The sequence below is a fragment of the Schistocerca americana genome, chromosome 3, assembly GCF_021461395.2.
Source record: "Schistocerca americana isolate TAMUIC-IGC-003095 chromosome 3, iqSchAmer2.1, whole genome shotgun sequence".
Lineage (NCBI taxonomy): Eukaryota > Metazoa > Arthropoda > Insecta > Orthoptera > Acrididae > Schistocerca > Schistocerca americana.
The window spans coordinates 670,085,511-670,113,268 of NC_060121.1; the positions used below are offsets into that span (position 1 = coordinate 670,085,511).

At 42.8% G+C, this 27,758-nt stretch overlaps 1 protein-coding gene across 2 annotated transcripts in view; it reads right to left on the reverse strand.

The window, feature by feature from the left end:
* The window catches only part of LOC124605504, a 51,595-nt gene that overhangs the window by 14,941 nt on the left and 8,896 nt on the right, over positions 1-27,758 (reverse strand). For both annotated transcript variants that reach the window (XM_047137237.1, XM_047137236.1), the window contains exons 2-3: positions 20,624-20,894; positions 3,707-3,902 (exon numbers count right to left, since the gene is read on the reverse strand). In XM_047137237.1, the coding sequence (XP_046993193.1) occupies positions 3,707-3,902; positions 20,624-20,776 (349 nt within the window). In that variant the 5' untranslated portion in view covers positions 20,777-20,894. The remainder of the gene's footprint in view (positions 1-3,706; positions 3,903-20,623; positions 20,895-27,758) is intronic.

Below are 27,758 nucleotides of genomic sequence, written 5' to 3' on the forward strand. Positions count from 1 at the left end.
CCTACGCTCCATATTCCCATGCTGTGCTCAACATTGGATACTTCCAGTCCAGTCCCGTTCCCTGTGGCCACTAGTAGGCAATAGTGTGGTTGCATGCAGACAATATATGGGGCGTCGAATGCCGTAAACATCATTGGCCTTATGCGACCTCGCACTCAAGGGGTTCCTTGTGAGAACTCATGGACCAAGAAATCCCTCACAATGTTCGCATAATGTCATCTTGTAGAAATATCGCGTCATGATAAGGTTGTGGCACAGTATACGCGTCTATGTATGTTGTAGGCTCTGCGTAGAAGAATGGGACTACAACTCTATCCTTCAGCAATCCATGCCACACATTCACTTTCGAGAGTCATTATGTGGGTTCAGTGAGGTTCAATATGCGGCTATAGTACGTGTTTACCCTATCGGAAGTGTGGAACGCAGCCTCGTCCGGAAAACAGTCGAAATAGAGGAATGCCTCGTTTTCAGCCATTTTTGCCGTAATTGTCCCGTCGCGGCCTCTCCTCAGGTTTGATTTAGTGGAAAACCTGCAGTTTGCAGGAGCAGCCTTTTTATGGCCATCATCTTGCATTGTGAAATGAAGTAACTGTAGCTGCCTAATTGCTTGTCGGATTTACGTACGAGAGCTCCAGGAAGGACGTACGGATTGTTCAGCAGTAGACTCTGGATCTGCGTGTTTGACGTGGCGGTCCAACATGGGAAACAGACTGGCAATTTCTCGAAACTACTTGTCCCATTTTTTGATTGTTACATTAGTAAGAACATCGTTAGTTGCTTGCAGTCCTTACGTACGCCGAAAACGGCGTTGCGCCAGTGTTACCAGACTTTAGCTCCGACGAGAGGATGCACACAGAACACCTTCCGCTATGGAGTCCACGTAGTTATTGACGCTCTTTTATGTGAACAGAGCAGTTACGCGCATGCGCATGCGGTATCAACTGCTGGAAACACAGATAACATTTTTACTTACGATACGCGTAGGAGCAAACCGTCGATAAATATCGCAATTACGTCTCAATTTATTACATATTCTACGAGGGCGGTTCAGAAAGTAAGCTCCGATTGGTCACAGTGCTGGTTGTGGGGGGAGTAGCGACGCCATCTGTGCGTTCACGCACTCAACAGGCCAGTCGGCATCAAGCCGTGGTCGAGTGAACGTCGTACCTGCGCTAGTTTAGTTTTTGTGGCAGTTTGAAATGTGTGCTGCAATAGAAAACCCCGGCAAATGTGAAGTGCGTGCTGTCATAAGGTTTTTTACAGCCAAAGGATATTCTGCAGCAGCTATTCATCGTGAGCTTTGTGCCGTGTACGGACCAAGAGTTATGAGTGAAGGAGTTGTCCGTGAATGGGTACGTTTATTTAAAAGTGGACGAGAAAACGTTCATGATGAAGAGAGGAGTGGTAGACCATCATTGGTGACTGACGAACTCGTTCAGACAGTTGATGCAAAAGTTCGTGAAAATCGACGTTTCTCAATGTCGGAGTTGTCTACTGGTTTTCCACAGATTTCTAAGACTCTCTTGTACGAGATAGTGACAGCAAGATTGGGTTACCGTAAGTTCTGTGCACGATGGGTGCCCAAAATTCTTACCGACCACCACAAAACTCAAAGAATGGCCTCTGCATTAGACTTTCTGTCACGTTATGAGGACGAAGGAGAACCATTGTTAAACAGAATCGTGACCGGTGACGAAACCTGGATTAAGTACGTGAACCCTGAGACAAAAGAACAATCAAAGATGTGGGCACATTCAAATTCGCCTACCAAACCAAGAAAAGCCTCACAAGATTTTTCTGCCAGAAAACTGATGGCAACGGTGTTTTGGGATGCAAAAGGGGTGTTGTTGGTTGAATTCATGGAACGTGGTACGACCATTAATCAAGACGTGTACTGTGAAACAATAAAAAAGTTACGACGGGCTATACAGAACAAATGCCGTGGTATGCTGACTTCCGGTATCGTTTTTTTGCACGATAACGCCCGTCCTCACTCTGCTCGCAGAACAACGCCCCTTCTTGAGTCCTTCAAGTGGGACGTTATCAACCATCCACCTTACAGCCCAGACCTGGCGCCAAGTGATTATCACCTCTTCATGCATTTGAAGAAATGGCTCGGGTCACAGCGGTTTGATGACGATGAAGAGCTCAAAGATGCGGTCACAGGCTGGCTCCAGGCACAAGCGGGTGACTTTTATGCAGAAGGAATTTCAAAGCTTGTGAAGAGATACTATAAGTGCCTCAATCGCTATGGAGACTATGTAGAAAAATAGTGCAAAGATGTAGTTGTAAGAAGTATATATTAAAATATTTTTATTTAACTTGGTGTATTTTTTTAAATCAACCGGAGGTTACTTTCTGAACGGCCCTCGTATTGTTGTACACGGCCCAGTCATATTAATGCGATCACCTGTCAGTAGCCTGAATAATCACGTATTGGAGTCCTAACAGCAGCAAGACGTGCGGAAAGGGAGTCAGTGAGGTTGTGGAAGGTACTGATACGAATGCGGAGCCATGGTGACTCCCGTGCCGTGGCCAGCAGCGTAACGCTTCTTGTTTGAGGATCCATGATGCGAAGAGCTCATTCGAGATGGTCCCACCGACTCTCGATTGGGTGTAAAAAAAAGCAATTTGGTGCCCAGGATGGTGCAGCAAACATATCCTGGTGCTCTTGGAACCATACACGTGCACTGCGAGCTGTTTGACACATTGCGTTGTCCTGCTAGTAGATGCTATCGTGTCGAGGAAAAAATTAACTGCATGTGGGGGCGGTCATGGGTCCTCAAACTTATGTTGATCCCAGGGAATACCCTCCAGCCTGGAAGCTTCAAACGATTGTTGCAGTGTGTTTATTTTTAGATGCTTCACACCGTACGCATGAACAGCCGTCTGTCCGATGGAGCATAAAACGTGATTTATCTGTTTAAAAGGACATTTCTCACCACTCACTGGGCGTCCAGCTGAAGTATTTGCGTGCAAATTCCAGCTTTCGTCGACGATGAACAGCGGTCAGCATGGGTGCCTAACTTTAAATGCGAACATTTTACGTTAGGCTTTACCGTGACTGTTATTGACATTAAATGAAACAAGTTTATGTTTCATTTAATGTGTGCATAAACCAGGCACTTGCTGCAGAGGCGCATATGCACCTGTGTCCGCTGAACAGTCGTTGAGGAGACACTGTTAGTAGCCCTTTGGTTCATCTGGGCCATCAGTTGCTCAACTGTTACAGGTCTATTCGCTTATACACGTCTTCACAGACATCGTTCACTCGTGTCTTGTATGGCCTGTGGTGCAACCCAGTTGCCACGGCACCGTTTTTTTTTTTTATATAACATCATTTTTAATGCCTGGTATACTTCAACCAAGGCGGCACGCGAAAAGTTTACACACTTAGCCGTTTCGGAAATGCTTTTATCCTTAGCCCCAAAGCCAATGATCATGCCCTTTTGAGCGTCGGCTAAATCACTCCCTTTCCACATTACGACAACACATGCTCTGTTAACATCGAACATCTGCGGTTCCCACATTAATGTGACTGGACCGTGTACGTTTACCCCGGACAACCTGTATTTTCCAGCCTTTCTCAGCCCGTTGTTCAAGTACGTGAAGCTGCGGAAGTACTTCTGCCCAAGGACAGGGGAGGAGAACAGAAGGGCGCAGCGCGGATGGGAGAGGCGGCGAGCGCTCGTGTGGAGATACGTACCGGGCAGGTGCCAGACGCCGCCGTCCGTCACGGGGATGGCGGGCACCACGGCCTCCGTGCGGTCCTCGGAGCGCACGAACCACTGCACCGTCAGCGTGCCGTTCTCGTCGCGCCAGAAGTCGTACCAGTCGCACGTCGTGTCCGACGACAGCCGGACTGGCGCCACTTCCTCCACCAGGTACCATCGGCCGATGAGCTAGGGACAGAAACAGAGGGACTTAGGTAGCTGCCCAGTTACATCTCCCGTACCACAAATTAGAAGCTACCTCGGGAATGATTAGTTAAATCACCGTCAGCACGCGGACCGTGCTTTCAAACGTTAACGTTGAGCACGCCAAGTTCAACGTGCTGCTGAGCGCTCAGCGATGCATACGGTAAGTCTGCCTCGGCGTTGTATACACGATCGCAACGCGCTCCAGCGGCACTAGTCGGTTGTGTCTGACTCACCAGTTATAGTCCTTACGAAATTGACAGGTGTGAAACTCCTACGTTAGCTATATTGAAACGCATATTTCCACCCTTGTACGTATGCTAGTCATGTTGTTCTGTCTGCAGTACACATAAATAAAAATTTCCATATCCATGAACGGTATTAAAGTAAACGGTAAAGTAGGTATTAAAGTCCATGGAGAAGATATAAAAACGTTGAGGTTCGCGGATGACACTGTAATTCTGTCAGAGACAGCAAAGGACTTGGAAGAGCTGCTGAACGGAATGGGCACTGTCTTGAAAGGAGGATATAAGATGAACATCAACAAAAGCAAAACGAGGATAATGGAATGTAGTCGAATTAAGTCGGGCGATGCTGAGGGAATTAGATTAGGAAATGAGACACTTAAAGTAGTAAAGGAGTTTTGCTATTTGGGGAGCAAAATAACTGATGATGGTCGAAGTAGAGAGGATATAAAATGTCGACTGTCAATGGCAAGGAAAGCGTTTCTGAAGAAGAGAAATTTGTTAACATCGAGTACAGATTTAAGTGTCAGGAAGTCGTTTCTGAAAGTATTTGTATGGAGTGTAGCCATGTATGGAAGTGAAACATGGACGATAAATAGTTTGGACAAGAAGAGAAGAGAAGCTTTCGAAATGTGGTGCTACAGAAGAATGCTGAAGATGGGTAGATCACATCACTAATAAGGAGGTATTGAATAAAATTGGGGATAAGAGGAGTTTGTGGCACAACTTGACAAGAAGAAGGGACCGGTTGGTAGGACATGTTCTGAGGCATCAAGGGATCACCAATTTAGTACTGGAGGGCAGCGTGGAGGGTAAAAATCGTAGAGGGAGACCAAGAGATGAATACACTAAGCACATTCAGAAGGATGTAGGTTGCAGTAGGTACTGGGAGATGAAGAAGCTTGCACAGGATCGAGTAGCATGGAGAGCTGCATCAAACCAGTCTCAGGACTGAAGACAACAACAAAAACAACATCCATGAACAAGTTACAGGGCCAAAAGGAGATTACCATGTTCAGCCAGTATGGACATCGGCTTGTAAAAGTTCAGTTACAAATAGTGCGACACAAATTACAATAGTTCTCCACAGAAGATTAATAGTAAAATGGGACTTAACATCTGTGGTCATCAGTCCCCTATAACTTAGAACTACTTAAACCTACAGGGTGTTTCAAAAATGACCGGTATATTTGAAACGGCAATACAAACTAAACAAGCAGAGATAGAAATACACCGTTTGTTGCAATATGCTTGGGACAACAGTACATTTTCAGGCAGACAAACTTTCGAAATTACAGTACAATTGTCAACAACACATGGCGCTGCGGTCTGGGAAACTCTATAGTACGATATTTTCCACATATCCACCATGTGTAGCAATAATATGGCGTAGTCTCTGAATGAAATTACCCGAAACCTTTGACAACGTGTCTGGCGGAATGGCTTCACATGCAGATGAGATATACTGCTTCAGCTGTTCAATTGTTTCTGGATTCTGGCGGTACACCTGGTCTTTCACGTGTCCCCACAGAAAGAAGTCACAGGGGTTCATGTCTGGCGAATAGGGAGGCCAATCCACGCCGCCTCCTGTATGTTTCGGATAGCCCAAAGCAATCACACGATCATCGAAATATTCATTCAGGAAATTAAAGACGTCGGCCGTGCGATGTGGCCGGGCACCATCTTGCATAAACCACGAGGTGTTCGCAGTGTCGTCTAAGGCAGTTTGTACCGCCACAAATTCACAGAAGAATGTCCAGATAGCGAGATGCAGTAATCGTTTCGGATCTGAAAAATGGGCCAATGATTCCTTTGGAAGAAATGGCGGCCCAGACCAGTACTTTTTGAGGATGCAGGGACGATGGGACTGCAACATGGGGCTTTTCGGTTCCCCATATGCGCCAGTTCTGTTTCTTGACGAAGTCGTCCAGGTAAAAATAAGCTTCGTCAGTAAACCAAATGCTGCCCACATGCATATCGCCGTCATCAATCCTGTGCACTATATCGTTAGCAAATGTCTCTCGTGCAGCAATGGTAGTGGTGCTGAGGGGTTGCCGCGTTTGAATTTTGTGTGGATAGAGGTGTAAACTCTGGCGCATGAGACGATACGTGGACATTGGCGTCATTTGGACCACAGCTGCAACACGGCGAACGGAAACCCGAGGCCGCTGTTGGATCACCTGCTGCACTAGCTGCGCGTTGCCCTCTGTGGTTGCTGTATGCGGTCGCCCTACCTTTCCAGCACGTTCATCCGTCACGTTCCCAGTCCGTTTAAATTTTTCAAACAGATCCTTTATTGTATCGCTTTTCGGTCCTTTGGTTACATTAAACCTCCGTTGAAAACTTCGTCTTGTTGCAACAACACTGTGTTCTAGGCGGTGGAATTCCAACACCAGAAAAATCCTCTGTTCTAAGGAATAAACCATGTTGTCCACAGCACACTTGCACGTTGTGAACAGCACACGCTTACAGCAGAAAGACGACGTACAGAATGGCGCACCCACAGACTGCGTTGTCTTCTATATCTTTCACATCACTTGCAGCGCCATCTGTTGTTGAAAATTGTAACTACTGTAATTTCGAAAGTTTGTCCGCCTGGAAATGTACTGTTGTCCCAAGCATATTGCAACAAACGGTGTATTTCTATCGCTGCTCGTTTAGTTTTTATTGCCGTTTCAAATATACCGGTTATTTTTGAAACACCCTGTAACTAATCTAAGGACATCACACACATCCATGCCCGAGGCAGCATTCGAACCTGCGACCGTAGCTGTCACGCGGTTCCAGACTGAAGCGCCTAGAACTGCACGGCCACACCAGCCGGCTGATTAATAGTATTTCATCATTATCATGTTTCAGTAAAATCCTAAGGTCATTCTTACGGGACCACTATTCCTATTCACTAGCAGAATATTTAAAACATATGAAACACCACACTTGAAACAAGAAAGTGCAAAATATCTTACTGCAAGTAGTGCAAGCTGTCTTGTAGATAAAGCCAACCGAACAAACTCACTACTTGGGAAGAGCGCACCCGTAGCTACTTGTAAATAACATCGAATTTTACGGACCATACTTCTGTTAAACTAGTAAGAAACTATCTGGGCCTATTATAAAACGCGAAATTTATTAAAAGGAGGTCTGGTTTCAGTGTGACGCGAACCACCAACACACCTCCTTTCAAATTATAGCTCTGCTGATCTACTCATCACACTACACCGACCGTGTATAGTTTGTGACGATACTTCCCATCTTACCATCTCCTGATAGCTTCATCGCAGATATGTCATTAATTGTCATTTAATTACAGTAAATTGTATCAAGAACAATGCGTTTTTGATGGCTCCTCAAAGTGCCATTACCTTGAAACGACATACTTTCATAATATTCAAGTTACAATTTTTTAACCACCAATATGATGTTTCCCGTCATTTTATTACAACAGATAATACAATTAACGACGGGTTTTCGAGAGATCCTCAGTTTCCTGGAGCTCAGAAAGGGCTTATATTTATATACATATGGGTTACAACTGGAAGCCAATATGGTGCCTCGCGGCTCTGTACTGAAGAGGGATGGCCTCATGTCTCATTTGCCTACTTTCCAACGCACGTTCAGAACGTCTCACATGCTAGATAGTGCTCTGCACATTCGCAATAACTCCCCACCGTGCTTTTTCCGTGTTATGACGTCAGAGACTCGGTACGCTCAACGGTCGACGTTCGAATGCACAGTCCGTGTGCTGGCGGCTTTAGACTTGTTTAACTACTGATTTCAAAAATTTGTTGTTGTTGTAATTCAAAAGTTATTTAATGACTTTAATCAATGAGCAAAACTGGAGAGTTATTAAATGACTTTAATCAATGAGCAACAATTTGAACATTCAGCTCAAAGAAATTCATTTACAGTGGATATATAACTGTACTGTTGCCGCCGAGCTATTATTTCGCGGTTGCAGCACTTCAGACTTTTAACTTTGTAAAACTCTTCAGAGTGTATTGAGTAGCATGAACAGTATAACCTCTGCGTGAACATATTGATGACGTAATTCATCACCTGCACGGGAGTGATGTTTTGTATTCAAGTCATCACGAAATATATAGTTAAGTTGAAGGAAATAATGAGGAACGGAATGAAAATTGAAAGAATTGCAGAAATGTAGGACCACGTGAGGCAAATATACTGCGACTTATAAGGTACACTAAAGGAAATGCAACACTACGCTATTATATTTTTAGATTTAGAAAAAGTTTAACAATGCTAACTGCAATGTACTCTTCGAAATACTGAAAGTAGCAGGAATAAAATACAGGAAACTAAAGGTCATTTACAACTTGTGCAGAATCCAGAATATGGTTACAGGAATCGAGGAGAAGGGAGTGAAACAGGGTACCCTATCTCAAGGATTACTCGTACTGTAAACTGAGAAAGCAATAAAGGAAAACAAAAACCAGTTTTGAAGGGGAATAAAAGTATGTGAGACTACAATGCAGTATGCAGCACAATAACACAAGGGAATTTAAGTGTGTGTAAGTACAACGCGATATGTACCACTGCATTACTACTAAAATATTTAATTTCATTCCTTTTCACGAAAGCGATATCTGAAATTTCTTCTTCATGTATGATCAGTTTCAATACTCTGTAAACTTTATAAAAAAAACTTGAGAAATAAATTAATTTAAATTAAATATTATCTGAAACGATTAAAAACCATTTTTAAAATCAGCGCAGTTGTCACACTGATAATATCAGCTACTCATTATAATATCGATTCAATGAAAATGTCTTAATGGATAGAAGAAAGCGTTGGGAGTGCAAAAAATCTTTGATAACAACAGCGGGCCGTTAGAGACATGGGATTAGTAATCTTGATGTTGTATAGCTGCGAGTGAGAAAAGGCGTAAGTGTATGTGGCTCTGGCGTAGCAAATAAATATATGTGCAGCGCTTTCTTGTGGGTGCGAGAGGCACTGCAATTTATAAATGCTACGGTACGTTGATGACTTTTATTGGTGCTCCGACAGCGATCAAAGAGAGAGCGGTGTTTGGCCACAGTAAATATAAGGAATCTTTGCAACTGGAGACGGGATATAACTGTACTGTTGCCGCCGAGCTATTATTTCGCGGTTGCAGCACTTCAGACTTTTAACTTTGTAAAACTCTTCAGAGTGTATTGAGTAGCATGAACAGTATAACCTCTGCGTGAACATTAATTTTAGTTTCGTAGTCGCTATTATTCCATTGTACCAAGTTCTTGAACAGGGTCCATGGCCGATTATCCTAGGTTCCGAGTGTCCATTGTAAATGAATTTCTTTGAGCTGAATGTTCAAATTGTTGCTCATTGATTAAAGTCATTAAATAACTTTTGAATTACAACAACAACTAATTTTTGAAATCAGTACTTAAACAAACTATTGGAACCAGTGAATCTGCCAGATCAGAATATATTTTACTTCTTACTTAACAGTATGACTTAATTATATGTGCTTTTGATAATTTTATGCGGTATTCCATGGGTGCCATGGTACTTCAAAATCATTAACGTTTAAATCTAGTAAGGTTCAGCGCTGACTTCAAGAGTTTAGAAAATTCTGTCTATCAAAATTCGTAACAATAAAGATTATTGCTGAGGTCAAGCTACGTCATTATTATGTATCGTGTACTACTGTAATTCTTTCATTTTCATTCCGTTCCTAATTATTTCCTTCAACTTAACTAAATATTTCGTGATGACTTGAATACAAAACATCACTCCCGTGCAGGTGATGAATTACGTCATCAATATGTGCGTTACTCATTTTTACGTGAATTTGATTCCGATTATAAGCAACTGCTTTCAGAAATAAAAGGTCCTATGTAGGTCTGGCGACGGGATTATTTCATCCCGTGATTGGAATTTCATTAATATGTTTATTTTAAATAATAATAAATTCCGCTAACGATTCAAAACTCATCTATGTAATTATATCTCTTGCACTCAGTCTTTATCATGGCACTGTATTACCTTACCACTTTGGTGATATTCAGGAGGACAACGATTCTAATCCCCATCCCGCCACCCAGATTTAGGATTTTCCGTAATTTCCCGAAATCGCTCCAGGCAAAAGCCAGGACAGTTCCTTCAAAAAGGACACGGCCGACGTCTTCCCCGTCCTGCCGTAATCTGAGCTTCTTCTCCATATCTACTGATATCGCTATCAACGTGGTGCTAAACTCCAATCTTCCTTTTTTTTCATTTAGATGACTATATGATTAGATGTACACTTTTCACATCGTTTGGCTCAGTTCACTTCGGAATTGATGCCTTTCCAGTTAATTAGGCACACATAATCACAGTCGATTATACCGCACGACGTTGGAAGGTTAAAGGTTCAAGGAGAAGACATACGGTCGTCGAGGTTTGCCAAAGACATCGAGATGCATTCTCAAAAGAACTTGACGGACCAGCTGAACGGAATGGATATTGTCTGCGAAAGATTAAGATGACCTTCAACGAAAGTAAAAGAGAGGCAATGGAGTGTAGTCGAATTACATAAGGTGGTGTCGAGGGAACTAGTTTAGGAAATGAGACACGGAGAGCAGTAAATGAATTCTGCTATTTGGAAAGCAAAATAATTGATTATGGTCGAAGCAGAGACGACGGAAAACGAAGACTCACAACAGCAAGAAAAGTATTTATGACGAAGAGAAATTAATTAACATCGATCGTTGGTTTAAATGTTAGGGAGTTTTTATAAAGGTGTTTGTCTCGATTGCAGAGACTTGGGCGCTAAATAGTTCAGTTACGTAGAAAGTAGCAGCTTGTGTTGCTACAGAACAATACTGAGGATCGGATAGGTACATATGATGACAAACGAAAAGGTACTGAATCGAGTTAGGGAAGAAAGGAGTTGATGGCACAACTTAATTAATAATTATTAGAACACTTCTTGAGGTACCAAAGGATAGTGAATTTGGTAATGGAGAGAAGTGAGCAGAGACGACACTTGCACAGAACAGTCTACCATGGAGAGACGAACGGAACCAGTATTCCGACTGAAAAAAAGAAAGGAAGATTACAGTTTATCGTCCTAATGACGTCGAGGTCGTTAGACATGTAGCACAAGCTCTCATAGTTTCATGGATGGGGAAGAAAATTGGTGGTGCCCTTTCAAAGGAACCATCCCGGCACTTGCCTGGAGAAATTTGGGAAATCACGGAAAACTCAAATATGGACGGCCGGACGCGGATTTGAACCGTCTTCCTCCCGAATATGAGACCATTGTGCTAGCACTGAAGAAAATGGTTCAAACAGCTCTGAGCACTATGGGACTTAACTACTGTGGTCATCAGTCCACTAGAACTTAGAACTACTTAAACCTAACTAACCTAAGGACATCACACACATCCATGCCCGAGGCAGGATTCGAACCTGCGACCGTAGCAGTCGCGCGGTTCCGGACTGCGCGCCTATAACCGCTAGACCACCGCGGCCGGCAGCACTGAAGAGACCACAACAAGACCACGGCGTGTTCCACATTAAAATATAGTTTCGGTATTAGGAATACTAGAGTGCGGCATATCTGTGGTATAAGTAGGAAGAAGCCATTCAAAAATAGTTAATTTGACACTTGAAGGAACAGTAAGGAGAATAACTTTAAGAGACATAAGATAATCGAGTAAAGATGCCGAGAATATTATTAATGTGGATACATAGAGGCGAAACAGTTAGGATGAAAGTGAGAGGTGGATGAGGCATCATACTATTTAGTAAACAGTTTTACAGAGTCCTTAATGACTAGATGGGTGAACATCGGTTTGAGAACAAAGAAAATTATTTGGGTTTAATGTCCTATCGAAGACGAGGTCATTAAAAACGGAGCACAAGCTCCGAAGAGAGGAGGGTGGGAATGGAAACTGTCCACTTTCTTTTCGAGGGAACCACACCGGCATTTTCATTATGGTACTTAGAGAAACATTTGAAGTGAGGCCAGTGTCTTAACCACTGCGCCACCCTGTTGACCAAACAGCTCTTTCCCCACCAGTGCAGCACTGCATTAGAGAGCTTTGTAGCTTGACCACCCGGTACGAAGATCTTAGATTGGCAATACGTGTGTAGCACTTGTTTGTTGACAACTTTTGTTTCAAAATGGTTCAAATAGCTCTGAGCACTATGGGACTTAACTTCTGAGGTCATCAGTCCCCTAGCACTTAGAACTACTTAAACCTAACTACCCTAAGGACATCACAGAAATCCATGCTCCAGGCCGGATTCTAACCCGCGACCGTAGCGGTCGTGCGGCTCCAGACTGTAGCGCCTAGAACCGCTCGGCCATTTTGTTTCATAAAGTAATCCACGAAAAGTAATCCACGGTTGTCGTTTATGTCCCGTCCGCTGTGGAGTTTCCCGTCGTTCACAATTGATGACTGTATGTCAAATTTGGAACATTACCCGTTACAGGAATCAGCAGATAGACATATATGTGTGGTATATAAGGATGTGGTGCCAGAAAAGCCGAACGAAAATGCAGAGAAATGTTTCGCAACAGGCTTCGTTCTGGTTCAAAAAAATTATCTTCGTGGTTAGGAACTTAATAGAAACTGGATCGTTAACAGAGATTTGGCCAAGATTCTCGACCAAAATTGGCCATACATTATAAATTAAGAGTGTTGGATTAAATCGGGGAAGATACAGCAATAAGTACCCATCAGGTTTCAGGAATCACTGCAACCAATCGCCGTTTTTTCTTCAATTTTTATTTATTCATGACCGGTTTCGAATCGTCTGGCGATTCATCATCAGTGATACAAGTTATTTTGGAGTGTGGCGGGGGTCGGGCATCCCACAATACTGCAAACTAAATTGTATCATCTGATGATGAATCGCCAGGCAATTCGAAACCGGTCATGAATAAATAAAAATTGAAGAAAAAACGGCGATTGGTTGCAGTAATTCCTGAAACCTTTAACAAGACAGTCGCAGTGTTCCAAATCCAGAATGTATAAAACTTTAAAGTACCCATCACTTTGCTCGTGAAATGCCTACTCCATGAATAAGTGTGACGGGTACTGGGTGAAAAGTAATTAGATTTCTTTTATAAATAACGCGTGTAAGCAATGGGACCAATTCATTTTGAACCCGGAATTCAATTATTCCGATGGATTGTATTGCGTTGTTTGGACCCTAAAGATCTCTACGTGCAATGAGATACATATAAGTAGGTAGCTGAGAAACATTTAGATTACTTTTTTTATATCTACAGTAATTCGAATACTGTATCATCCGGGATCACCAATAGCAGAGCGTCCATTTAAAATTTGTTCTTTATCTTTTGTTATTAAAAGGGCAGCCGAATGAAAATCACACAGATGGGAAAAAACGTAACCTCCTGCAGCATCTCGACTACACTGCAGAACTATCGCTGGGAAACCCTTACACAGCCTCCACACATTCCCGAACTCTCCCCATACGACTTCCATAGTTTTGTTGCCACGAAGGAAAACATTCGTGGATGTCGATTTGCGCGCCTGGGTACAGTCACTGTTTCGTAGGCATCCGTAAACATTTTTCCATGAAGGTACTGACCGTCTTGTCTCACAGTGGGATAAATGTGTTAGCAGGTATGGCGATTACTGTTAAAATAATAAACTGTTTGCTTACTTTTTATCCATCTTGGCCCATGTTAAACTTCATTTATTCAAACTTCTGATAACGAATAGCAAACTTCTCAATAATAATGTCACGACACAGTGACATTGTTGTCAATAAGACAGAGGAAATAGTTATTTTTGGTAGATTCTTCTTACTTAGGGCAGTTACAGAGTTTTCCTATGTCCTTTAACACATCCACACATCAAGGGTTTGGTTCGAGAGGGCGGTGAGAGATTCTTGTTTCTTTACCCCCCCACCCCCCTCCCCCGTCCTAACACAAATACGCCGGCCGGAGTGGCCGGGCGGTTCTAGGCTCTTCAGTCTGGAACCGCACGACCGCTACTGTCGCAGGTTCGAATCCTGCCTCGGGCATGGACGTGTGTGATGTCCTTAGGTTAGTTAGGTTTAAGTAGTTCTAAGTTATAGGGGACTGATGACCTCAGATGTTAAGTCCCGTAGTGCTCAGAGCCATTTGAAGCACTACCAGACAATCATCCGTCCTGAAACCTTAAATGCTTCAGAATGTTTAATACTCAGTAGGAAGGGACTTACTGAAAATCTCGACATCCAGAAGAGAAAGATAATGAGGAAGATACTGCGGCCAATCAAGGAAGGCGACAGTTATAAAAGGTGAACCAACCGAGAGCTCTACGAGTACTGTGAAAGAATCACACATGTAGCTAGGAAAAGACGTCTAGCATTTTACGGACACATTTACAGGATGCATCGTGACAGACTGACCATCCAGCTTCTCTGTTACTGGCAAAAGAGGAAGACCAAGTCACCGTGATTGATGGAAGTCGAGAAAGATCTTCAGGAATTGGGAATAACAGAAGGAAACTTGAAGGACCGGACAATAGTCAGGACGAAGCTTAGACAAAAGAGGTTCTAGGACAGACTACCAAGAAAGAAGATTGGTGCCCTCTGTACACAGGAGAGGAAGGAACAACACAGCCAGAGAATGCGTAACTACTGGTCAAACCTCAAAGCCCACTCCAAACGTAATAATTGAATGTCGTGGTCCTTAGTTGGCCTATACGAAATAAGAAGAAGAAGAAGAATAACCACTGAGTATACAGGGAGATTGAGCTACCCTACCATTGCGTTTAATGCAACCCGCAAACCCTCAAATGTGATGCGTAAGATTTTCATACTCTCTCGTTCGTTACGTGCAAACTGCACTGCCGGTAAAAAAATTAGTACACCTGAAAAGATGTCGTCCGACTTGGTCCGATGACGGCATTTGCCACCTGGGGAATAGTAGTTGTACTGATAATGGTTTCAACGTCATCCGCCAACAAATAGTGTAGTGGCATAGCTACCCGAGCGCCATCTGTATCTACCCGTTAATAGGGAATGCTAACAGCCAGAAGACTTAGTGTGGCGCAAACTTGTAAAACAAGGAGGCAATCATGCCATGAAGACGAAGAAAGCAGATCCCGCCTGTATGCACGTGAAGGTCATTTTCAGGTATGATGTAGACCTGGTGAATGCTGTCACATAGAGTGCATTCGTCCAATACACACTGGCCTCGTCCCAGGCCTTCACCTTTTGTGCTCCTGGTGGGGTCGTCAATCAGCGCTCGGTATGTGCAGAATGTTGTTAGACTCGTTCTTCTGCCCTTCTTCCAACAGGCAGGTGATGTTTTGTTCCCACAGGATAATTCTTGCCCACACACTGCGTGTGCTACTCAGCGTTCTCTGCAAGACGTGCCAGCATGATGTCCAATCGAGCATGGGTAGGACGAGAAGTGACTTGAGCGACGCGTCATCCAAACGACTCTTACAGAATTACGTGACCAGGCCGAGCAGGCATGGCTCAACGTATCCTAGGACAATAATCGCCACCTGTACGATCGGCTGGATGCCAGAGTCAGCGTCTGCGTTGCCATCCATGGAGGCTACAACGCAACTAATATGCGTGTTTCACCATGGTTCGATAATTAGTACCTCAGAGCCGCTTGTGCTATTGATCTGCATGTATTCATTTCATGTACTCCATATGCACCGTTGCAACAATAAATCTTGAGTGAACTGAAACCTCTAAAAGGGTGTACTATTTTTTTCCTGTGTGATCAAAAGTATCCGGACACCCCAAAATCATACGTTTTTCATATTAAGTGCATTGTGCTGCCACCTACTGCCAGGTACTCAGTAGTCATTAGACATCGTGAGAGAGCAGAATGGAGTGCTCCACGGAACTCACGGACTTCGAACGTGGTCAGGTGATTGGGTGTCACTTGCGTCATACGCCTGTACGAGAGATTTTCGCACTCCTAAATATCCCTAGGTCCACTGTTTCCGATGTGATAGTGATGTGGAAACGCGAAGGGACACGTACAGCACAAAAGGGTACAGGCTGACCTCGTCTGTTGACTGACAGAGACCGCCGACACATGAAGAGGGTCGTAATGTGTAATGAGCAGACGCCTATCCAGACCATCACACAACTGCGTCAGTATCCACTGCAAGTACTATGATAGGCGAGAGGTGAGAAAACTTGGACTTCATAGTCGAGCGGCTGCTCATAAGCCACACATCACGCCGGTAAATGTCAAACGACGCCTCGCTTGGTGTAAGGAGCGTAAACAACGGACGATTGAACCGTATAAAAACGTTGTGTGGAGTGACGAATCACGGTACACAATGTGGCGATCCGATGGCAGGGTGTGGGTATGGTGAATGCCCAGTGAACGTCATCTGCCAGCGTGTGTGGTGCCAGCAGTAAAATTTGGAGGCAGTGGTGTTATGGTGTGGTCGTGTTTTTCATGGAGAGAGCTTGCACCCCTTGTTGTCTTGCGTGGCATTATCACAGCACAGGCCTACATTAATGACTTAAGTCACCTTCTTGCTTCCCACTGTTGAAGAGCAATTCGGGGATGGTGATTGCATCTTTCAACACTATCGAGCACTGTTCATAATGCACGGCATGTGGCGGAGTGGTTACACGACAGTAACATCCGTGTAATCGACTGGCCTGCACAGATCCATGACCTGAATCCTATACAACACCTTTGGGATGTTTGGAAAGCCGACTTCGTGCCAGGCCTCACCGACCGACATCGATACCTCTCGTCCGTGCAGCACTCCGTGAAGAAAGGGCTGCAATTCCGCAAGAAACCGTCCAGCACCTGATTGAACGTATGCCTGCGAGAGTGGAAGCTGTCATCAGTTCTAAGGGTGGACCAACTCCATATTGAATTCCAGCATAAAAGCACCACAAACTTGTAAGTCACTTTCAGCCAGTTGTCCGGATACTTTTGATCACATAGTGTACAAATGAACGAGACCTTTTTTGTGGGAAATATAATAAAGTTAATTTTTTTTACTGGGATTCGTTTTCGGCAGAGACCGTAGTTTTCGTATTATTCAAGAAAAACATACAAAAGTGACCTTAAAAAATGCGTTTTTCATGAATAACTGAAAACCCGCGGGCTCCATCCAAAATGTATCCCAGTACAAAATTTGACTGCATTAATTTTTTTGTTTAAGACTAATAGTTTGCTAGTAGCGAGCGAGAGAATATGAAAATCTTGGACGTGGTGTTGTGGGCTGCATAAAACACAACCGTAGGGAAGCCGAATTACCCTGTATACAATGTTTCAATATAATCATAATAATATTTTTTACATTAGTGCTTAGTACCTCGTTTTAGCTTAACTTGCAAGAATTTGCAATTCTGAAAAATACATCATTTTAGATGAAACTGTCAAAATTTGGAACGTTCACATGTTACCCAGATGACTTAAGAACTGTAATAGCAAGAAACTCAAACACACCAGGTAACGTTATAATTTACACGATATAAAATCGTAAGATGCTGCCACTATTATTTGTATTTCACTCCGGTGTTGAAGGGAGGTCTGCTGACTATCGCTAGGCAAGTGTGTAAATGGGGGAAATACTGTTTCTTTCTGATCAGCAAGTTAGTGTTTCCATTATGGTTTTTATTTTCTTTCCTAGAGGGCATGTTTCCTTCTTCCATCACGCTTTACTCAGCTTCTTGTTCTGCCTGTGGACGCACGAACTATGACGGGTTTGTTGTTGATAGCAGGTACAGTCATGGACAAACAGTTGAAGAGAAAAATCAGTGCAGTAGGTTGAAAACGTAACACTCATAAATTTCAATCATGTGAATGTATCACTAGCTTCTCCTAAGGAAATTTAGAAAATTATACATTCATTCGCCCGCATCTCGTGGTCGTGCGGTAGCGTTCTCGCTTCCCACGCCCGGGTTCCCGGGTTCGACTCCCGGCGGGGTTAGGGATTTTCTCTGCCTCGTGATGGCTGGGTGTTGTGTGATGTCCTTAGGTTAGTTAGGTTTAAGTAGTTCTAAGTTCTAGGGGACTGATGACCATAGATGTTAAGTCCCATGGTGCTCAGAGCCTTTATACATTCATTCAAAAATAAAAGCTCATCTGGCTTTCATGGTGTGTGTAAAGATTTGTCCCTCTGTAATAAGTTCTATCTTATCTTAAATATGTAACGCGTCACTGGCTCACTGCAGATTCCCAGAGACACTGAAATGTGTTGTTATTACACCCCTCTTTAAGAAAGGTGATAAGACAGATATCAATAGTTAATTTTTGAAAAGATGATGTATTCTGGAACAGCATCTCTCCTTAGTAACAATAATATGCTCAGCAAATCACAGTTTGAGTTTCAGAAGAATTTCTCTACTGAGAATGCTTTTCACATGTTCACCCACCAAATTTGACAACCATTAAGTAATGTAACAGCGCCACTTAGTATTTTCTGCAACCTACTTAAGCCATTTGACTGTGAGAATCACAGTTTTCTCATAGACTGATTGAAGTTGTATGGGATTGATAGAATAGCCAACAAATGGATAATGTCATATCCAACCAAAAGAATTCGGAACTTTGCACTTAGCAGTTCCACCAGTATAGTCCGGGTACATAATTCCGACTGGGGAGAAATCACTTATGCGGTTTCCCAAGGCTCTCTCTTAAGTCCACTATTGTTCTTCACACATGTAAATGACCTTCCGTCTAAAATACATCAAACAGAGTTAATTATATTTGCAGATGACACTTGTATTGTAATCAGTCCAAGCATACATGCAGAAAGAGAAAAAATGGTAAACATTAGGGGTACTACACAAATGATACGTTTAACACATAGTGAGGAAATAATAAATAGTGTGGGAACTTCCCACTGACGAGAATTTAAAGTGAAAAAAAGCACATTTTGGAACTCCTATAACAACATAGTTCAGCCACATCGGCGCTTCAGGAAATCTTGGGGAGAGACAAATTAGTAAACTAACGTATTTCACATGTTTTAATTCAGGAATATCATATGGAATACTGTCCTAAGGTAACTCATTTTTCAGGAAGGAAGTCTTCATAGTGGCCGAGCGGTTCTAGGCGCTTGAGCCCGGAACCGCGCTGCTGCTACGGTCGCAGGTTCGAATCCTGCCTCAGGCATGGATGTGTGTGATGTTCTTGGGTTAGTAAGGTTTAAGTACTTCTAAGTCTAGGGGACTGATGACCTCAGATGTTAAGTCCCATAGTGCTTAGAGCCTTTTGAACCAGTTTGAAGTCTTCATAGCTCAAAAACGTGCTCTAAGAATAACGTGTGGTGCTCATGCGTGATCATCTTGTAGACGTCTTTTTAAGGAGTTGGGCACTCTGACTACTGCTTCACAATGCATTTATTCCCTCATAAAGTTTACTGTGTGTAAATCACCACACATCAATAGGAACACGGATGTACATAATTGCAGTACCAGAAGGGAAAATCACATTCGTTACACCACAATAAGTTTGCCTTCAACACAAAAATGGGTGCATAATGCTGCAACAAAGCCGGCCGTGGTGGCCGTGCGGTTCTGGCGCTGCAGTCCGGAACCGCGGGACTGCTACGGTCGCAGGTTCGAATCCTGCCTCGGGCATGGGTGTGTGTGATGTCCTTAGGTTGGTTAGGTTTAAGTAGTTCCAAGTTCTAGGGGACTTATGACCTAAGATGTTGAGTCCCATAGTGCTCAGAGCCATTTGAACCATTGCTGCAACAAAACTTCTTGATCACTTACTCAGTGATATGAAATGTGTGACAAAGAGAAAAGTAAAAATTTAAAACAAACTGGTGAAGTTCCTCCTTGACAGCTCCTTCTGTTCCGAAGAAGAATTTGTATTATTGTGATGTGGAAAAGGTGGTGAGTATGAATTACTAATTCGTATCTGTATATTAAAAGAACCTTTAGAGATTCTCAGTATGTAAACATACTTACAGATTGTGTGGGTGAAATCTTATGGGACTTAACTGCTAAGGTCATCAGTCCCTAAGCTTCCACACTACTTAACCTAAATTATCCTAAGGACAAACACACACATACACCCATGCTCGAGGGAGGACTCGAACCTCCGGCGGGACCAGCCGCACAGCCCATGACTGCAGCGCCCCGGACCGCTCGGCTAATCCCGCGCGGCATACTTACAGATTAATGAGCGATGCGAATGTAACGTGATTCGTTCCATATCATTGCAATTTACCGTGCAAAATGATCCACGGAACACGTAATTAACTACTCAGCTTGTGAACGGGCGCCACAGCCTGACCAGAATGTCTTCTGCAGCTGGTCAGCCTGGAAGCACATCCATACCGGTTAGCCCTCAGGCGAGCAACTGGGAATTGTTCCCTGCTAAACACATCTTGCAATTTTCTAGCATTCCTTGCCGTTTTCAGGATATTTGGTTTCTTCACTTCTTCATCTTCTGAATGTTAACTGAGAAAGTTTGAAATCGGTATCCGCCCTTCAGCAAAAATGGTTGCAAGAGAGGCCATTGGAGGGTATCTGGGGCATACCTTTTCGAGGTTGAGGTCTGTGGCAGGGGAGACGAGCTCTCGCATCCACACGGAGGCCGGCTCGGGGCTGGCCAGCAGCCAGGCGCCTGGAGCGGCCGCCGACAGGCAGAGGGCCAGCAGCAGCAGCAGCGGCGCCGGCAGGCTGCTCCTCATGCTGCTCCACCTACCAGCACGGGCGACGCCGCAAGGCACGGGAACGCGAGCTGCCCGCTCTCCCCAACTGGATGCGCGCTGGTGGAGATCACGCCGTCTTCTTGCACCGACGAACGTGCTACTCACATCAAGAAACACTGCACTTAATACCGTTGTTACTAACAAATGTGTATGAAATCATTCAGCTACCTAAAAGCTGATGTAATAGTAATTTAAGCTGTGACACTGAATCCCAGTGGTTTCTTTGTACGCTGTACTTACACAAGACACAAGGGTGAGTCAAATGAAAACCTCAAATTTTTTTTTAAAAAAATTATTTATTGTGCAGAAGTGGTACAAAGCTGTATCACTTTTCAACATAATCTCCCCCACGCTCAATGCAAGTCCTCCAGCCGTTACAAAGTGCATAAATTCCCTTAGAAAAAAATCCTTTTGGTAGTCTGTGCAACCACTCATGCACCGCGTGGCGTACCTCTTCATCAGAACGGAACTTCTTTCCTCCCATTGTTTCTTTGAGTGGTCCAAACACATGGAAATCCAGAATGAGATTTTCACTCCGCAGCGGAGTGTGCGCCGATATGAAACTTCCTGACTTGGATTGCTGTCAGTAGGTGTCGTTTTGCAACGATAATGCTAGGCCCCACACTGCCCTACAACAGTTGCAAGAATCACAGACCTGCATTTTGAGTGTCTTCCTCATCCACCATACTCACCAGACCTTGCACCAAGTGATTTCCATGTGAAACTTCCTGGCAGATTAAAACTGTGTGCCGGACCGAGACCCGAACTCGGGACCTTTGCCTTTCGCGGGCAAGTGCTCTACCAACTGAGCTATCCAAGCACGACTCACGGCCCGTCCTCACAGCTTTACTTCTGCCAGTACCTCGTCTCCTACCTTACAAACATCACAGAAGCTCTCCTGCGAACCTTGCAGAACTAGCACCGCTGAAAGTTTTAATCTGCCAGGAAGTTTCATATCGGCGCACACTCCACTGCAGAGTGAAAATCTCATTCTGGAAACATCCCCCAGGCTGTGGCTAAGCCACGTCTCCGCAATATCCTTTCTTTCAGGGCTGCTACTTCTGCAGGTTCGCAGGAGAGCTTCTGTAAAGTTTGGAAGGTAGGAGACGAGGTACTGGCAGAAGTAAAGCTGTGAGGACGGGGCGTGAGTCGTGCTTGGGTAGCTCAGTTGGTAGAGCACTTGCCCGCGAAACGCAAAGGTCCCGAGTTCGAGTCTCGGTCCGGCACACAGTTTTAATCTGCCAGGAAGTTTCACATGGAAATCACTTGGGGCAAGGTCTGGTGAGCATGGTGGATGAGGAAGACACTCAAAATGCAGGTCTGTGATTCTTGCAACTGTTGTAGGGCAGTGTGGGGCCTAGCATTATCGTTGCAAAACGACACCTACTGACAGCAATCCAAGTCGCTTTGATTTGATTACAGGCCGCAGATCAATTTTTAGGAGATCTGTGTAAGATGCACTGGTGACTGTGGTCACTCTAGGCATATAATGCTCCAAAATGACGCCTGTTTCGTCCCAAAAGAGAGTCAGCATAACCTTCCCCGCTGATGGTTCTGTTCAAAACTTCTTTGGTTTTGGTGATGACGAATGGCACCATTCCTTGCTCGCTCTCTTCATTTCTGGTTGGTGGAAGTGAACCCAGGTTTCATCCCCAGTAACGATTCTTGCAAGCAAGCCATCACCTTCTCGTTCAAAGCTCTGAAGAAGTTCTTCACAAGCATCAACACGTCGTTCTCTCATTTCAGGAGTCAGCTGCCTTGGCACCCATCTTGGAGAAACATTGTGAAACTGGAGCACATCATGCACAATGTGGTGTGCTGACCCATGACTAATCTGTAAACATGCTGCAATGTCATTGAGTGTCACTCGGCGGTTTTCCTTCAATATGGCGTCAACTGCTGCAATGTTCTGTGGAGTCACTGCTCGTTGTGCCTGACCTGGACGAGGAGCATCTTCCACTGAAGTCACACCATTTTCGGACTTCCTACTCCATTCGTAGACTTGCTTCTGTGACAAACATGCATCACCGTACTGGATCTTCATTCGTCGATGAATTTCAATAGGTTTCACACCTTCACTACGCAAAAACCGAATAACACAACGCTGTTCTTCCCTGGTGCAACCCGCAAGTTGGGTGGCCATCTTTGTACTGATACTGTGACGGTTAGTGTGCATCTGCACTATGCTGTCACCTACAGGCCATTCTGCACGCTGTTTGTAGCACGCTTATCAACTTACAGGATAACGGCGCGAAATTTCGATTTGTTATTACAAATTTAAGGTTTTCATTTGACTCACTCTCGTAGTACTCTATTCCCTTACTGACATATTTTTCTCCTAAATATTCTAAAAAACTATGTACTCAAAAGTTGTCGCACACATAAATGGGTTGTGCAGATCATGTTACTCTCTTAGAAAAACTCAAGTTTTATGGAGTTGGTTTGGATAATACTTGACAAACAGAACGGGAAATTTTGTGCTGAAAATTAATACAATTCCAGAAAGGTAGACAATTTTAATGAACAGGGTAAAATGATAAAGGAAGTCTCACGTGGTTCAATTTTGTATCCACTTCTGTCCCTTATATACGTAGATGACCTTCCATGTAACATTCAGCAAGCAAAATTGCTACTTTTGCAGATAATATTAACGTTATAATAAATCCCATTTAAGCGAAAACAAGAGAAGAGTTGGTAAATGATACTTTCCAAGAATTATTAAATGGTTCTCCAAAGAAGGATTCCCCCTAATTTTTGAAAAGCCACACTACTTTCACTTCTGTACAACAAATAGTCACACCAACAACTGACGTAGCACTTGATCAGGAGTCAGTAAATGGAGTAGAATGCTCCAAACGTTTTGGCGTAGTTATTGATGAAAACTCGAGCTGGAAAAAGCATATTACTAAGCTTCTCAAACAATTAAGTTCAGCTAATTTTCTTCTTCGTGTAACTGCTAATCTTGGAAACAAATGTATCAACCTGATAACGTATTTTGCGTATTCCCATTCAGTAATGTTTTCCAGCATAATTTTCTGGTGTAACTCATTACTTAGAAGGAAAGTATTCATTGCACGTAATTGAGTAGTAAGAATAATATGTGGTGTTTATGTAGATATCTCTTCAAGGAACTAGACATTTTAACTGCGCCGTCACAATACATATATTCGCTACTGAAATTCGTCATAAATAATCCATCACAATTTGAGAAGAACGGTGAATTTGACATTTAGAACACTACTGGGAAAAATGACCTTTACTACCCATTCTTAAACTTGTCAGTGGCTCAGAAACGAGTTCAATATTCAGTAATAAAAATTTTTCATAATTTGGGCAATAATATATCCGAAAGGAGGCGAAGCAAGTTTTAAATTTGATTTAAAATCATGTCCCCTGGATCTAATTACGACTTATGTCCGCAGTGTGAAACAAAGATTAATGAATTCCCTTGTCCTCATGTTTAAGTATATGTATGAATCAAAGAATAAAATTTGCAAATCGACAATTAGCCAAATACCTTTATGTTACAAATCATTTTGTTATCAATGTAGAAACAGTAGAAACAAACAAGGGTAAGTTAGATGGTACAACAATATAATAAAAAATTCGAATAAAATTAATCAAACAGAAAATAACCACCAAAAACATCACTGGTATGGCCATATCATAAAAATGAAAAGCAGTAAAACAGCAAAAACCAATTTTCATAGATAAGGGGAAGCGATCAGACCGGCAAAAGTTGGCTAAAAATAGTGAAAACAAAAGCCGGGAGGAAAGACTTGAAGTACAAGGAATTCCACAAACAGTAAATTTATGACGCTAATAAGAAATGATAAACATTTGTATCACACAGGATATTAATAGCAAAAAATGTGATATAATAATATTAGACAATCACTTTAGGGATCACATGGAGCACAGTGATTACAGATGAGAAACATAATAAGGTAATTAAAGCAGAAAATAAAGTGAGGAGCTGGAAATAATACATGAAGAACTATTATAGTTTCCAGAAGAAATTAAACTAATTGCAAATGGGAACAATGCAAAAAGATGATCTGGAGAGTCCTTATTACTAAATTTTAAATGGCTTTGCATGAAATGGTGAAATTCTAGTGGCACTCTAGTTGATTTCAGGTCAAAGAACCGAGCAAAAGAAACACACAATTGTGAGCAAAATTTGTGTAACTAAGTAAGTTCCAAAAAGTTTTGAAAAGAATGTAATTATTAAATTTCTGAAGTAAGCAAGTGGGGACAAGTTCGGAACTTACTATAGATTCAGCTTCTTCATAAGAATAAAAACACCCACACAAGTACTTTGTTGGAAGAGGAAGTTGAGGACCAGTTTGGTTATTTGTGCTAAGTTTTGGAGCAGCCAAACTTGACACTCTGCTTCCTTTAACTTGTGTATGAGGAAATTATACCTTCGGTTGAAATGAAGTTTCTGTTTCTTCAATAATGATGTGGTAATTACCATGAACATACTTTGAAAGGAACACCCATACATTCCAATACCGTTCCCTATAAACCGACATGAAAAAGTATATTGTTAAGATGATGAATTATGTATGTTTTTTATGCCAATGTTACAAGAACGACTAGAGATCTTCTGTTAAAGGTGTTGGTTATTTCTGTAATTTTTCATAAATGATTTGCGAACAATCTCTGACTAGTTGAAACGTCTGTAAAATTCATTAAGAACTTTAACTAATTTTTTACAGCTGTTAAAAAAATATAGGAAAAAGTCCTTTCAGTCTCCAGCAGCTGGCGGAGCCATACTGGAAAAACAAAATGACATCTGTGCAAGACACTGTGTACAAACAACATGCTGTAATTATATTCGTGCTACGCTTTTGGTGCAGTTGACAGAAGTACTGTTGTGCGATGGGTAAAGAGAGTTATAGCGTCAGGAATGACAAAAACTGAGCATCATGACGGCCACACACGGAACATCCTGTCACAGCTACTGTTCCAAACATGACAAATCGTGTGAATGCCATTATTTGTGTGGACCAACCCGTCACAACTGGACAATTGTCCTTACAACTATCGGTGAACGTTGGCATCCTGTACTATGATTGGAACTCTTTATGCAAAATGGTGTTCAAGATGGACACTTCGAATGCTCAAAACGGACCACACGATTCAAACAAAAACCGTCCCATCTGATATGTTGGAGCTGTACGAGATCAATGAAAAGACCTATCTGTCGAAAATAGTTACAGGTGATGGAGCCTGAGTGCATCACTTTGAGCTTCGAAAGTGTTCCTAGGTACATTACGTCTTCCCACCTCTCGGCATATGAATGCACCGAGGAACACCGTCAACATGATTGTTTTGGTGGTCCAGTTGCTATGGTATAGGGAGGCATACCGTTACATGGGCGTACTTACCTCCAAATGTTTGAAAATGGTACACTCAATAGTCAACGTTATTGCGACAGTGTACACCTTTTCCAAGTGCGTCTTTTCAGGGTTGCACTAGGCCTGACTTCATTTCTATTGACGACAATGCGTAACGACATCGTACGTACAGGTGGGGGACCTCTTGGAACGAGAGGATACTCGACGAATTGACCGGTCTGCACTTTCCTCCGACTTAAATCGCATCGAGAATGTGTCGGATGCCTTAGGGAGACTTTTGCAGCACGTTCACACGCACCACTAAAGAGCATTCAGCAGTTGTCAACCGCACTGGTGGAGTAATGGAACGCCCTAACAAAAACTTTTTACCAACCTTTTGGCCAGCATGAGAATATGTTGCAGAGCATTCATTGCTGTCCACGGTGATCACACACTCTATTAAGAACCTTGTCCTATCTTTTGTAATGTCCACTGACCACCATAAATACTGACTTCAGTCTAATTATTGTTTCTGAATAAAAGTCTCATTTCTGTTCGTCTCACTGCGTGTTTCTTTCGGGTACTTTCTAGACAATACTGTAGCAGTTCTTTCTACGTGTCGTCCAACTTTTTATCGAGCTATGTTACTTGGTAATAACACATATCGTGAAAGTTGCTTTCGTCCTGAAGCTATGACACTGATGTGTAAAACTGGAATTGTGCTCGATCTACTAAAGGTGTATGAAACTGACTACAGTCTCTGTTACATAACTATTAACAATATTTGAACAATATTTTAGGATTTAAATCACAATTAAATAAAACGGAGAAGAAAATAATTAAAGCTTGTTCTCTCTGTAAAATTAAAATCATTAAAATAGAATTTGAGTCATGGTACAAATTCCAGAATGAGATTTTCACTCTGCAGCGGAGTGTGCGCTGATATGAAACTTCCTGGCAGATTAAAACTGTGTGCCCGACCGAGACTCGAACTCGGGACCTTTGCCTTTCGCGGGCAAGTGCTCTACAAACTTTTTTTTTTTTTTTTTTGTATAAGAAATTAATTTTTTTTACAAACACTAAATGAAATGCATCCTCTGCAAAAACAAAAAAAAAAATTAAAAATCATTGTAAAACAAATCACAATGTAAAGGAACAGGGATACAGGGATGTTATTTTTATGTATTTATTTATTTTTCATAAAGATCACTCTGTTAAAAGGAACATGTAGAGCATTTCATGGTATAGTTTGTGCATTATATATGGAGCGGTGAGAGAAACGTGAGGTTCGTTATCAGCTGTCAAATGTGCACACCGACTGCACCCGGCACCTCCCAACTGCGTGGGGGGTCGAGGAAGACTGCCTGAAGATAGTTGGCAAATGTTTTCCGATAGTGTGACCATCTATGAACCTCATTGTGGGCTTGCTGCAAGAAATACCAAAAGTCGAGTCGCGACTTGGCAGCATCCCCATAGAGGTACGCGATCGTCCAACCTTTGACCCAGATGATCGAGTGTGATTTAGTCGCCGGAAAGTAGTCACTCTCCGGATGTAAGAAGGAAGCAGGTGTAATATGTTGCGGGGCACACGGAGGTAGCAAGCCACCATCTTTCTTCCT